Below are 12,587 nucleotides of genomic sequence, written 5' to 3'. Positions count from 1 at the left end.
GAGTAAATAAAAATTTGCACGCAGCTCGATCCAGCTGCGCTAATGGCTACATAATGTTAAGGGATAAATATTAGTCAGTAACTATGCCCTACTTTCTTCAAAATAATGCCTTGGGATCTCTTGCTAACCCTGAGAGATCTCAGTCTCACACTCCATCCATCAGAGGGCATCTCAGGGACTGCTGCACTGCCTCAGTGCTGTACTGGAGCTTTCACTTTGATTGGTCACGCCCGAGAGTGAGATTTGAACCCAAAACCTTGTGAACTCAAAGCAATAGCATCAATTTGCTGAGTCAATGTAACACATAACATTAAATTACAGCACACACTCGCACACACACACAGAGCGTGTTTAAACTTTTTTTGTCAAATGCAGGGACTACAAGAAAAGGGTGGAGTAAGTGCAGAAAGGAAAAATAAAGAGAGAATTAGGAGTGTGGGAATAAAAGACTGTGAAAATAAAAGGAAGTATTGACAACTTTTATATTTAGCCAGAGAACTGGAAAAATTTGGAATCTGGTTCTTTCATGGGTAGTTAAGGTGCATAGTGCAGATGTATTGAAGAGGATAAGATTAATAGAGAACAGACAAGAACGCTGAAGGGATTAGGTGATGGGAGAAGGTGCATGTGGAGCATAGATACACTATAAATGTGCTGAGCTGAGCGGTCTGTTTCTGTGCTGCAAATTAATGAAGAGTATTTGCGTTCACAAATGAATGCCTTACTTCAGTTATCCAGGATCTTGTTGAGACCACATCTGGACTCCTGTATGCAGTGTTGGTCTCCCTACCTAAGAAAGGATATACGTGCCACAGAGGAAGGGTAGTGGAGGTTCACTAAGCTGATACAGGACTGACCTATGAGGAGAGACTAGTTCAACTGGGCCTGTATTCACTGGAGTTTAGAAGAACGAGAGGGGATCTCGTTGAAACATAAAATCTAATAGGGCTGGAGAGACTAGATGCAGGGAGGATGTGACCCTAGAGTCTAGAACCATGGGTTACAGTCTCAGGGGTATATGGGATAGACCAATTAGGACTGAAATGAGGAAATGAGGAACAAAAACAGAAGTTGCTGGAAAAGCTCAGCAGGTCTGGCAGCATCTGTGCCAAAAAAAATCAGAGTTAGTGATCCTTCCTCAGAACAGACCTGAAACATTAATATGATTTTTCTCAAGTTCTGAGGAAGGGTCACTAGAGCTGAAACATTAACATGATTTTTCTCAAGTTCTGAGGAAGAGTCACTGGACCCAAAACTTTAACTAATTTACAGCATCCACAATTCTTTCAGTTTTTATGAGCAGGTGAGGACAGCAGAAGAGTGGTAGATGGAGTTTAGTTTAAATAAATGTGAGGTGCTGCATTTTGGAAAGGCAAATCAGGGCAGGACTTATACACTTAATGGTAAGGTCCTCGGGAGTGTTGCTGAACAAAGAGGGCGGGTTCATAGTTCCTTGAAAGAGGAGTCACAGATAGACAGGATAGTGAAGGCGGTGTTTGGTATGCTCGCCTTTATTGGTCAATGCTTTGAGTATAGGAGTTGGGAGGTCATGTACAGGTTAGTTGGGCCACTTTTGAAGTACTGCATTCATTCTGGTCTCCCTGCTCTAGGAGGGATGCTGTGAAACTTGAACAGATTCAGAAAACATTTACGAGGGTGTTGTCAGGTTGTAGGGTTTGAGCTATCGGGAGAGGTTGGACACACCGGGGCTATTTTCCCTGGAGTGTCAGATGGGGAGGGGTGACCTTATAAAGTTTTATAAAATCATGAGGGGCATCGATAGGTTGAATAGAAAATGTCTTTTCCCCAGGGTGGGCAAGTCCAAAACTAGAGGGCATGGATTGAAGTTGAAAGGGGAAAGATGTAAAAGGGACCTAAGGGGCAACTTTTTCACACAGAGGGTGGTGCGTGTATGGAATGAGCTGCCAGAGGAAGTGGTGGAGGCTGGAACAGTTACAACATTTATATTTCATCTGGGTGTGTATATTAAACAGGAAGGGTTTAGAGGGATACGGGCCAAATGCTCGCAAATGGAACTAGACTTATTTAGGCTATCTGGTCGGCATGGACGAGATGGACCGAAGGGTCTGTTTCTGTGCTATATAGCTCTATGACTTTATGAGTCTATGAGAAAACATTTCTTCACTCAGAGGGTAGTGGTCCCATAAACTTCTCTACCACAGAAGACTGTGGACACAAAGTCTCTGAATATATTCGAAAAAGAGATTGCTACAGTTTTAGACATTAAAGGCATCAAGGATAATGGAGAGAAAGCAGAAACATGGCATTGAGATACAGGATTGATCATGATCATATCAAATGGTGGAAATGGCTGAATGGCCTCCTCGTGTTCCTAGGGCTGAGTTTTCTACATGGACAGCAGAAGGATGGGACAGCATGTGGAAAGAGAAAGAGGCGGGGGGATAGTATTTTATCCTTCACATGGGTTTTGAGAGGGGTTAAAAATGCTGTCCCCTATACAAAGGATGAAGTCACAGGACCATAAACCAGGTCACTTTGAATGAACTGTGTGAACACTTGGAAATGTTCAATGAGAGAACATCACCACCTTATTGTTATAGGTGAGCTTAACTGACATTTTGAGGAAATCAATTACAGACGAAAAGGTAGAGAAGGTAATGAAAAGGAAAATAGGCCATTTTAAAGGAGATACAGTCACACTAGACAGAGGACTGTGAAGCAAGTCTCAGGCTAGAGTTTTTTTGACTGGTGGCTGTAACTATTGGTGGGTCACATGGCCTCTTTATCTTCCTCCACATTATTTCAATTACCTAAACTGAAGAAGAGTGATATATCGATGATTATCAGTATAATCAATGGGTCACAATATAACAAGAATAAAAATATCGATGTTTACTGGTGACTTCAGAGCAAAGAGAGATAGCGCAAAGTGAATGGAGCTGGAATGGCTGAGTCAATGACTATTACAATGTCGAGGCTCCATTCTGGGAGGGAAGAAATATGAAAGGAAAAATATTCAAACACCAAAACTCTAGAAAATGAAGGATTATTGGGGAGAAGTGCATCGATCTTTAAATGTTAGGGTAGCAAGAGCTACAGAAAGATACAAAATTATAGGGTCATAGAGTCATACAGCATAACAGACTCAACGGCCTAACTTGTCCACGCTGACCAGACACCCCAACCTGACCTAGTCCCATTTGCCAGCATTCTGCCCATTTCCTTCCAAACCCTTCCTATTCACACATCCATCCAGGTGCCTTTCAAATATTGTAACTGTACCAGCCTCTTCCACTTCCTCTGGTCACTGATTCCATACACGCACCAGACTCTGTGTGAAAAAGTTAACCCAAAAGGTCCTCTTTAAATCTTAAGCATATGTCCTCTCGTTTTGGACTTCTCCACCCCAGGGAAAAGACCTTGGCTTGACCCTATGCATGCCTCTCATGATTTTATAAACTTCCATTAGATCACCCCTCAGCCTCCAAAACTCCAGGAAAAATAGACCCAGCCTATTCGGCCTCTCCTTATAGCTCAAACCCTCCTGTCCCAGCCACATCTTTTCTGCACCCTCTCAAGTTTAAAAACATCCAGGCTACAGAAAGGCAACCATGAATATATGCAGGATTTTAAAAGTGGCCTAACCAATGTCCTGTACAGCTGCAGCATGAGATCCAAACTCACATACTCAATGTTCTGACCAATGAAGGCAAGCATGCTAAACTCCTTCTTCATCATCCTGTGACATCACTTTCAGTGTACTCTGCTCCTGCACTCTGAATTCTCTTTGTTCAGCAACACTCCACAAGGCCTTACCATTAACAGTGTAAGCTCTGCCCTGATTGGCCTTACCAAAGTGCAACACCTCATATTTATCTAAACTAAACTCCAGCGGCCACTCCTCGGCCCATTGGCCCATCTAATCGAGTTCCTGTTGTACTCTGAGATAATCTTCTTCACTGTACACTATACCACGTATTTTGGCGTCATCTGCAGACTTACCAACCATACTTTCTATATTCACATCCAAATAATTTATATAAATGACAAAAAGCAGTTGACCTAGCACCTGCCCTTGTGGCATATCGCAGGTCACAGGCCTCCAGTCCAAAAAGCAACCCCCTACCACCACCCTCTGTTCTTACTGTCAAGTCAACTTCTAACTTCAAACTTGTTTGCTGCTGAACGACTGCCTGAGATTTGGCACACCTTTAATAGGGAAACATCCTAAAGCCATGGAAAGGTCACAGCAAGAAAGAACTCCGACAGTGGTTTCAGGGGAGGGGCTGTGGTATGGTAATCATAAAAAGAGCTAACAGCATTAGGCTTTCCTTCATAAAACAGCTGAAGGTATTCCACAGATAATGAGCTGTGGAGCTGGATGAACACAGCAGGCCAAGCAGCATCAGAGGAGCAGGAAGGCTGACGCTTCAGGCCCAGACCCTTCGTCAGAAATGAGGCATTCCAGTTGAGATTTTCAATCGCTGAAAAGGTTTTGCAATGTTAAAGAATGAATGAATGTTTCCCATTAGTTGGTGAATCAGTAAGAAGAGGGCAAAAGGGTCAGCATTACCAAGAATAAGGGAGACAGAGAACCTTACTTTGCCTCAACAGTTCTTGTGAATTGTGAGAAGTCAAACAGGAACAGTGCAAGTATGTGAAATAAGGAAAGGACAGGCCACTGTGTTTCTGTACCTAGTTACACCTGTTCTATTAGGCCACCCAAGTTCCTATCGTTAATTGTATAAGTCCTGCCCTGGTTTGTTGTAACAAAATGCATTACCTTACATTTATCCAAATTAAACTCCACCTGCCACTCCTCAGCCCACTGACCCAATTGATCACAATCTGTTTGTAATCTTAGATAACCTTCTTCACTCTCCATTACACCACCAATGTTGGGATCATCTGCAAACTTACTAGCCGTGCCTTCTGTATTCTCATCCAGATCATTTACATAAATGGTAAACAAAAGTGGGCCCAGCACTGATTCCATGGGCATTGTTGGCAAGGTAGTATGGTGCCAATCCCTAATTACCTTGGAACTGAGCGGCTTCCTCAGCCATTTCACAGAGCAGTGAACAGAACATTACTGTGGGTCAGAGACATAGAAAGTAGGAACAGGAGAAGGCCATTCAACCCTTCAAGCCTGTTTCGCTATTCAGTATGATCATGGCTGATCCTATATCTCATATTCCTATTTTCACCCCATACTCCTCAATGCCTTGAATACCTTAAAAACAACCAATCTCTTTCCTGATTACACGCAGTGTCCCAGCCTCCTGTTGTAGAGAGTTCCACAGGCTCACTACCTCCTGAGTAAAGAAACGGCTGGGATGACATGTAGGCCAGGGCATTAATGAATCAGATGGGTTTTCTGTGTGAAAAAGTTGCCCCTTAGGTCCCTTTTAAACCTTAAACCTATGGCCTCTAGCTTTGGGCTCCCCCACCCTGGAAAAATAAGACCTTGACTATTCATCCTATTCATGTCCCTCATGATTTTACAACCTCTGGAAAAGTCTCAAAATAACACTCCCCTCCATCCACCCCAACTGAGTTCAGGGGTAGATCCAGCTTCACAGAATCAGTGAATTTGTTATGGTTAGGAATTCGGCCCATCGTGTGCAAACCGATTCTCTGGATTAGCGTCATGACCTTGTGCCAATTCTCCTGCCTTTTCTCCACAAGGTTGCATTGTTTTATTGGTGTATTTGCACAGATTCCTGACCATTCCCAGCAGCTTACCTGCTCACTCCCTCAGTCATCACTGCCCAAGACTGGCAAGCCCAACTAACCCCCTACCTCCACCCTCATTAGCTGCTGTACCCCTGGAGCTCTGGCTGAGAAGTTTATGAGATGGTGGTCTTCACTCGCACTAGTGTGATGGAGCATACCCCACTCAGCTCCAACAACACTCAAGAAGCATCCAGGACAAAGCAGCCCGCTTGATTGGCGCCACATCCAAAAACATACATTCTGCCTAACTCTGACAATGAACAGCAGCAGTGAGTACTATCTACAAGATGCACTGCAGATCCTTAGACAGCACCTTCCAAAACCGCATCCACCTCCATCCAGGAAGATAAGGGCAGCAGATACATGGGAACACCATCACCTGCAAGTTCCTCTCCAGGCCATTCCTCGTCCTGACTTGGAAATGTAATGTCATTCCCTCACCGTGGCCGGGTCAAAATCCTGGAACTACCCCCAACTAAGGACATTGTGACTGTTTTTTAATTCATTCACGAGATGTGGGTATCGCTTGCTGGGCTAGCATTTATTGCCTGTCCTTAATTGTTCAGAGTCACCCACAGTGCTGTGGGTCTGGCGTCACATGCAGGCCAGACCAGGTAAGGATGGCAGATTTCCCTCCAACAAGGACAAGAGTGAACCAGGGGGATTTTTCCTAACAATCAATGGTTTAATTGTCACTATTAGATTATTAATCCCAGATTTGTTTTATTTAATCCAAATTCCACCATCTGCCCAGGTGGATTTGAACCCAGATTCCCAAAACATGACCATCCAGCGTCAATTCCATCAACTGCAGTTTTCAGGAAGGCAGCTCACCACCACCTTCTCAAGGGCAACTAGGGATGGGCGAGAAATGCTAGACCAGCTGGAGATGGCCATGTCTAGTGAAAGAATGAACAAAACTGCCTCCAAGCACCTTCTCCTCCCCCAGAAATGGCTGGGGGGTGAGGGGAGTGTGGGAAGCAGAGTGTCGTGGAACATTTCCAAGCTGATACTGATAAATCATTGTTAAGCAGGCAGGTAGTGGTGGAATGGTCGGAGTGGGTGGGGGTGGAATGGTCGGGGTGGGTGGGGGTGGAATGGTTGGGGTGGGTGATGGTGGAATGGACGGGCTGGAACGGTCAGGGTGGGTGGGGGTGGAATGGTTGGAGTGGGTGGGGGTGGAATGGTCGGGGTGGGTGGGGGTGGAATGGTTGGAGTGGGTGGGGGTGGAATGGTCGGAGTAGGTGGGTGTGGAATGGTCGGAGTAGGTGGGTGTGGAATGGTCGGGGGGGATGTGGGTGGAATGGTCGGGATGGGTGGGGGTGGAATGGTCGAGGTGGGACGGTCAGGGTGGGTGGGGGTGGAATGTTGGAGTGGGTGTGGGTGGACTGGTCGGGGTGGAATGATCGGGGTGGGTGGGGGTGGAATGGTTGGAGTGGGTGGGGGTGGAATGGTTGGAGTGGGTGGGGGTGGAATGGTCGGGGTGGAATGGTCGAGGTGGGTGTGGGTGGAACGGTCGGGGTGGGTGTGGGTGGAATGATCGGGGAGGTGGGGGTGGGTGTGAGTGGAATGGTTGGAGTGGGTGGGGGTGGAATGGTCGGGATGGAACGGTCAGGGTGGGCGGGGGTAGAATGGTTGGGGTGGGTGGGGGTGGAACTGTTGGGGTGGAATGATCGGGGTGGGTGGTGGTGGAATGGTTCGGGGTGGGTGGTGGTGGAATAATCAGGATGGGTGGGGGTGGAATGGAACGGTCAGGGTGGGCGGGGGTGGAACTGTTGGGGTGGAATGATCAGGGTGGGTGGTGGTGGAATGGTCGGAGTGGATCGGTCAGGGTGGGTGGGGGTAGAATGGTTGGAGTGGGTGGTGGTGGAATGGTCGGGGTGGGTGGTGGTGGAATGAACGGGGTGGAATGATCGGGGTGGGTGGTAGTGGAATGGTCGGGGCGGGTGTGGGTGGAATGGTTTGGGGTGGGTGGGGGTGGAATAATCGGGATGGGTGGGGGTGGAATGGTCAGGGTGGGTGGGGGTGGAATGATCGGGGTGGAATGATCACGGTGGCTGGTGGTGGAATGGTCGGGGTGGGTGTGGGTGGAATGATCGGGGTGGGTGGAGGTGGAATGATCGGGGTGGGTGGGGGTGGAATGGTCGGGGTGGGTGGGGGTGGAATGGTCGGGGTGGGTGGGGGTGGAATGGTCGGGGTGGGTGGGGGTGGAATGGTCGGGGTGGAATGATCGCGGTGGCTGGTGGTGGAATGGTTCGGGGTGGGTGGAGGTGGAATGATCGGGGAGGGTGGAATGATCGGGGTGGGTGGAATGATCGGGGTGGGTGGAATGATCGGGGTGGGTGGAATGATCGGGGTGGGTGGAATGATCGGGGTGGGTGGAATGATCGGGGTGGGTGGAATGATCGGGGTGGGTGGAATGATCGGGGTGGGTGGGGGTGTAACGGTTGGGGTGGGTGGGGGTGGTGGAATGGTCGGGGTGGGTGGGGGTGGAATGGTCGGGGTGGGTGGAATGATCGGGGTGGGTGGGGGTGTAACGGTTGGGGTGGGTGGGGGTGGTGGAATGGTCGGGGTGGGTGGGGGTGTAATGATTGGGGTGGGTGGGGGTGTAATGATTGGGGTGGGTGGGGGTGGTGGAATGGTCGGGGTGGGTGGGGGTGTAATGGTTGGGGTGGGTGGGGGTGGTGGAATGGTCGGGGTGGGTAGGGGTGGAGTGGTTCGGGGTGGGTGGAAGTGGAATGGTTGTGCTGGGTGGGGGTGGACTAAACGGGCCATGAAGGGTCCAAACTGGGTCGACGGGGTGAAACAGACAGATGAGCCATCAGAGGAGGAACTGAATGGCCTAGGCCCAGACTGTGGAGGTGAGGGAGGGTGGGGAGACAGGGTCCTAGTGCCTGCCTCTCTGCCCCTCTTTCCCAGTTATAACCACATTAAGTTTGCAGTGTCTGCTGGCACACAGCAGTCCAGTGGGCACCACAGTTGTTGGAGCCTTCCATTATCTCCGGAAGTGTTGTCTTGATTTAAAAAAATGTCTATTCTACATGTTGACCCTTTCTCATTCCTGCTGGGGATCCCCATTTGGAAGGGTGGTTTAATCCCTTCCGATTTGCTATTTCAGGAGTTGTAACTGAATGGAGGGCTAGGTTAGAGGGGCTGAGTAACCTCGCGAGGGATAGACGGTAGCTTTCTTACAACCTCCCCCCCCCCACCTTTTCTTTCTCACCTGTTCTCAGGTCGAACATTGAGGAAGTAGTTACGACTGGCCTCCCCCCTGGCAGGAGGCTCATCTTCCTCTTTGATGTCCAGAGAATAGCGGCCGTTGGCGGAATAGGAGCGGACCGTCCGCTTGGAACTCATTCTGCTGTTGCTCACCTCTTTGTTAGACATAGAGGATCACAGACTCTCCCTGCCCTTTCCTTCCAAAGCTCGGGTCCCCCGGCGCAGAAACTAACTCCAAAAGCTCAGCTCCACTCCTAGGGAAGTCTTCAACGCAGCTTCACCCGGGGCAATCCACAATGTCCAGTCCCTGTGGTCTCTCGGCTGCTGTTGAAGCAAGTTTAAACATTAAAGTGACATTAATTCTTGCCACTCTCCAAGTAAATATAATTGAGAAAGGACGCCAATAATTTGTGGTGTGTAAGGAGTTGACATTGCAATTGTCAATCCCAACGCCTCTTTATAATTTTAGGAATCTGCAAATTATCTGCTTGTTAACAAGTACGTTGGGTGCAAAGTTATAGCAGGGCGAAATGCGTTTAAAAATAGACCCGCGACAGTTTCAGAAGGCTGTCTCCCTGATGCACCGTTTTATCTCTTTTGAAAAGACCAGCTTACCTTTCGTCTCCCTGTGTTTTCACAATGGAGCCCCCGGTTTACACGTCTCTAATATACAAAATAATGGCTCTAATACAATGGAGCAAAATCTGTCCTCACCATTCCAGCTCCTCTGAGACTAGCCTGCAAACCCACCCCCCCCGCCCCCACTTTGCTCGAATGTCTGTAGCTGTCAATCAACACCCCCTCCCTATTCCCAGGACTATTTAAGGAACCCTGCGGTCTGCAAATACGAATGACACTTTGCAACAGTTTACTTATTGCATCCTGGGCACAGTTTAATTCCACACACAAACATACGGAAAGGGGTGATGAAGAGGAGGTTCTGTCTGACGGGGTTTTCACAGTGCACTTTGTTGATTTGTCTTTTTAAACAGGTTAATTCCCGAGGCTGTGTTGCCTGTTGGAGCTGTTGTGCCTGTGTGTGTGCGCGCTTGTGTAAGGCTGACTGACCAACACATGCCAGGCGAGTTTGGCCAGGCCTGGAAGAGCCAGTAAACTCAGCCGGAGCTATCAATCAAATGGGGCAACACAATGCCTGAGCCATGCTCTTAAATGAAACAATACAGCCCCCAAAACTTCCACACCCGCCCTCCCAACCCCTCAACTCCTTTTCATCCTTTAAATGTAAAGGGAGAGACTGTGCAAGTGAATGCTGCTTCCTGAATCAGGAATAATGAGGGTTTAAACTATGGTTCCTGTATTGCCTTGCAGATTTCTAAGAATTAATCTTCATAGATACCAATCAATCCTACAGAAAAACCATGGGGCATTTAGAAGAAAAATGTTGCCCTCCCATCTTCACTGAATGTTTGGCAAGAACACAGGACAGTTGCCTGGTTTGTTCCATGCAAGAAAGGAGGCAGGTAGTCTGGGCACTGTGCACCACAACATCAATAGAATGACTTCGATCTGTGTATTGACTGACATCGTTCTTGGCATCTCCTTCCTCACCTGCCCCATTGTGATAGCATAGCATAGCAATGTTTAAGAACACCCAGTCAACTGCAACCAAGAGTGAAAGCAGAAATGGCCTTGCAGCCAATCTATGCAGACCCAGAGGATCCATCTCACTACCACTCTGCGGGATTGTGTGAAAGCAGCCAAACATGCCTCGGGTTTGTTTGCTGGATAGAGTCAAACTTCCATCTTTGTTTTAAAACCAAAAGATCTGCGGATGCTGTAAATCAGAAACAAAGACAGAAGTTGCTGGCGAAGCTCAGCACATCTGGCAGCATCTGTGGGTTACCTATGAAGGGCCACTCAACTGGAAACAGTAACTCTGATTTCTGCCCACAGATGCTGCCAGACCTGCTGAGCTTTTCCAGCAACTTCTGTCTTTGTTTCTGATGTTTGTTTGCTTCTTTATAAGTTACTGTACAGAACCAAACTGCTTTGGTCACTATGTATGTACATAAGGATATTTTTATGAATAAAGTATATTTTTGAAATAAAAATAAAGAAAACAGCCAAATGAGTAAGGTGCATAATCTACAAACAAATTCCCCTGCACAGCTTTTGCCGTTATGGACCAAACCAGAGCCTGCCAAGGTATATATGGAGATAACCTACACCCTAACTTTTCTATGTTTTTAAAAGGTAAAGTGATGTGCTTCAGATGTGATTGGTTTGGTCCACTCCAAAGCTTTAATGAAAAGAAACTTTATTCTTACAACACAGTTAAAATACAACAAAAAGAAGAATTGGCTTTATTGAGATACTTAACAAGATAATGTATTATTTAACCACTAATCATCAACTTTTTTAATATGGGGAGAATCCCATAAACACACCTTGGCAAAGACAAATGCACAAACACAGTTGCCATTCTCATGTGTTGTCTCTTTCCAGTCCAGTTGAAAGAAACATTGAAAGAAACAATCAGCCCATTTTGATTTTTAAGAGGAAACCTCTCTATCTAAGACTTCACTCTAGCAGCCGAGAACCCAATCGTTCAGCTGAAGCAGCCAGCTAGCTGAAAGCAAAACTAGAATCCTCTGTCTGTGTGAGCCTGACTCTGCCCACTCATGAATCTTTTCACTTTAAAAAAAACACCCAAGGAGAACTCGAAGCTGTGTACCAACAGACTGTCTGAAGGAATGATATCAGCACCAATGTGACAACACCCCTCTGCAACAGAAACAGAACAGGGCATTTCTCTCAAAGGCACAGTCTTACCACACTGCGAGTAGTATGAGCTTTGAAATAACTTACACCTTGAACATCCAGGCAAATTGACTGTATCCTGTCATTCTCCTGACTTGGGCTATATGGACAGGGTACCAGCTTTGAGGAGTCAGGAGCTGAGTTATTCACCGCAGAACTCCTAGCCTCTGACCTGCTTTTGTAGGCACAATATTTACGTGGATCATTCAGTTCTGTTTCTAGCGTTCTTTCACAAAGGATGTTCTTTCTTTTTTAATATCTGTAAGAAGAAATTGCAAAACATTTTAATTTAAATATTACAGATAAAGTTTTGTACGCCTCATCACCAGAGTTTACAAACAAGCTGTAAGATGTCTGTTAACTGCTGGTGAGATAATCCCTTCTCATCAGATGCTTCCTATATCTATATGCCCAGAGCCTCACCTCCTCGGCACGTTGGCCATCTCCTTGTGTACTGCACCTTCACAAAGAAGGTCTGGAGAAAGAGGTAATGATTTTTGTCAAGGCTTGTCGATATAATTGCAATCGCAATAATACTTACAAAATACATTCCATGCCCACAGCCTGAGGGCAAAACATTTCAGAATGAAAATCATCTAAAACATGATAGAAACTTGGATTCTCCAGCATCTGCAGTTCCTATTATCTCTAGAAATAAACTTTTCTTTATTTTCTATATTCCACTCTGAAGTGTCTTAATATAATTGCAGTTCTCTTGGTCTTCACAATGTTCATTCTTTATAAAGTACTCAGCCAGAGAGATTATACAGTTTTCAGATGCTGTGTTTGAAAGACATGGCCTTTCCCCACTGCACCTTTGACAGAACTGCCCCAGCACAAGCTGGAGGAACAACACCACATTTTCCGCT

General features: G+C 46.8%; 1 protein-coding gene across 2 annotated transcripts in view; it reads right to left on the bottom strand.

The window, feature by feature from the left end:
* Positions 1-9,663, bottom strand: part of alpk3a (alpha-kinase 3a) — an 80,848-nt gene extending 71,185 nt beyond the window's left edge. The window contains exons 1-2 of one of the 2 annotated variants that reach the window (XM_048520944.2): positions 9,553-9,663; positions 8,942-9,261 (exon numbers count right to left, since the gene is read on the bottom strand). In XM_048520944.2, the coding sequence (XP_048376901.2) occupies positions 8,942-9,105 (164 nt within the window). In that variant the 5' untranslated portion in view covers positions 9,106-9,261; positions 9,553-9,663. The remainder of the gene's footprint in view (positions 1-8,941; positions 9,262-9,552) is intronic. The other variant, XM_048520946.2, reaches the window with a different exon arrangement.
* Positions 9,664-12,587: the final 2,924 nt, after the last annotated feature.

Source organism: Stegostoma tigrinum, chromosome 36, assembly GCF_030684315.1.
Source record: "Stegostoma tigrinum isolate sSteTig4 chromosome 36, sSteTig4.hap1, whole genome shotgun sequence".
NCBI lineage: Eukaryota > Metazoa > Chordata > Chondrichthyes > Orectolobiformes > Stegostomatidae > Stegostoma > Stegostoma tigrinum.
The sequence above is the reverse complement of the archived record's forward strand: the minus strand, read 5'-3'. Positions and strand labels throughout refer to the sequence as shown.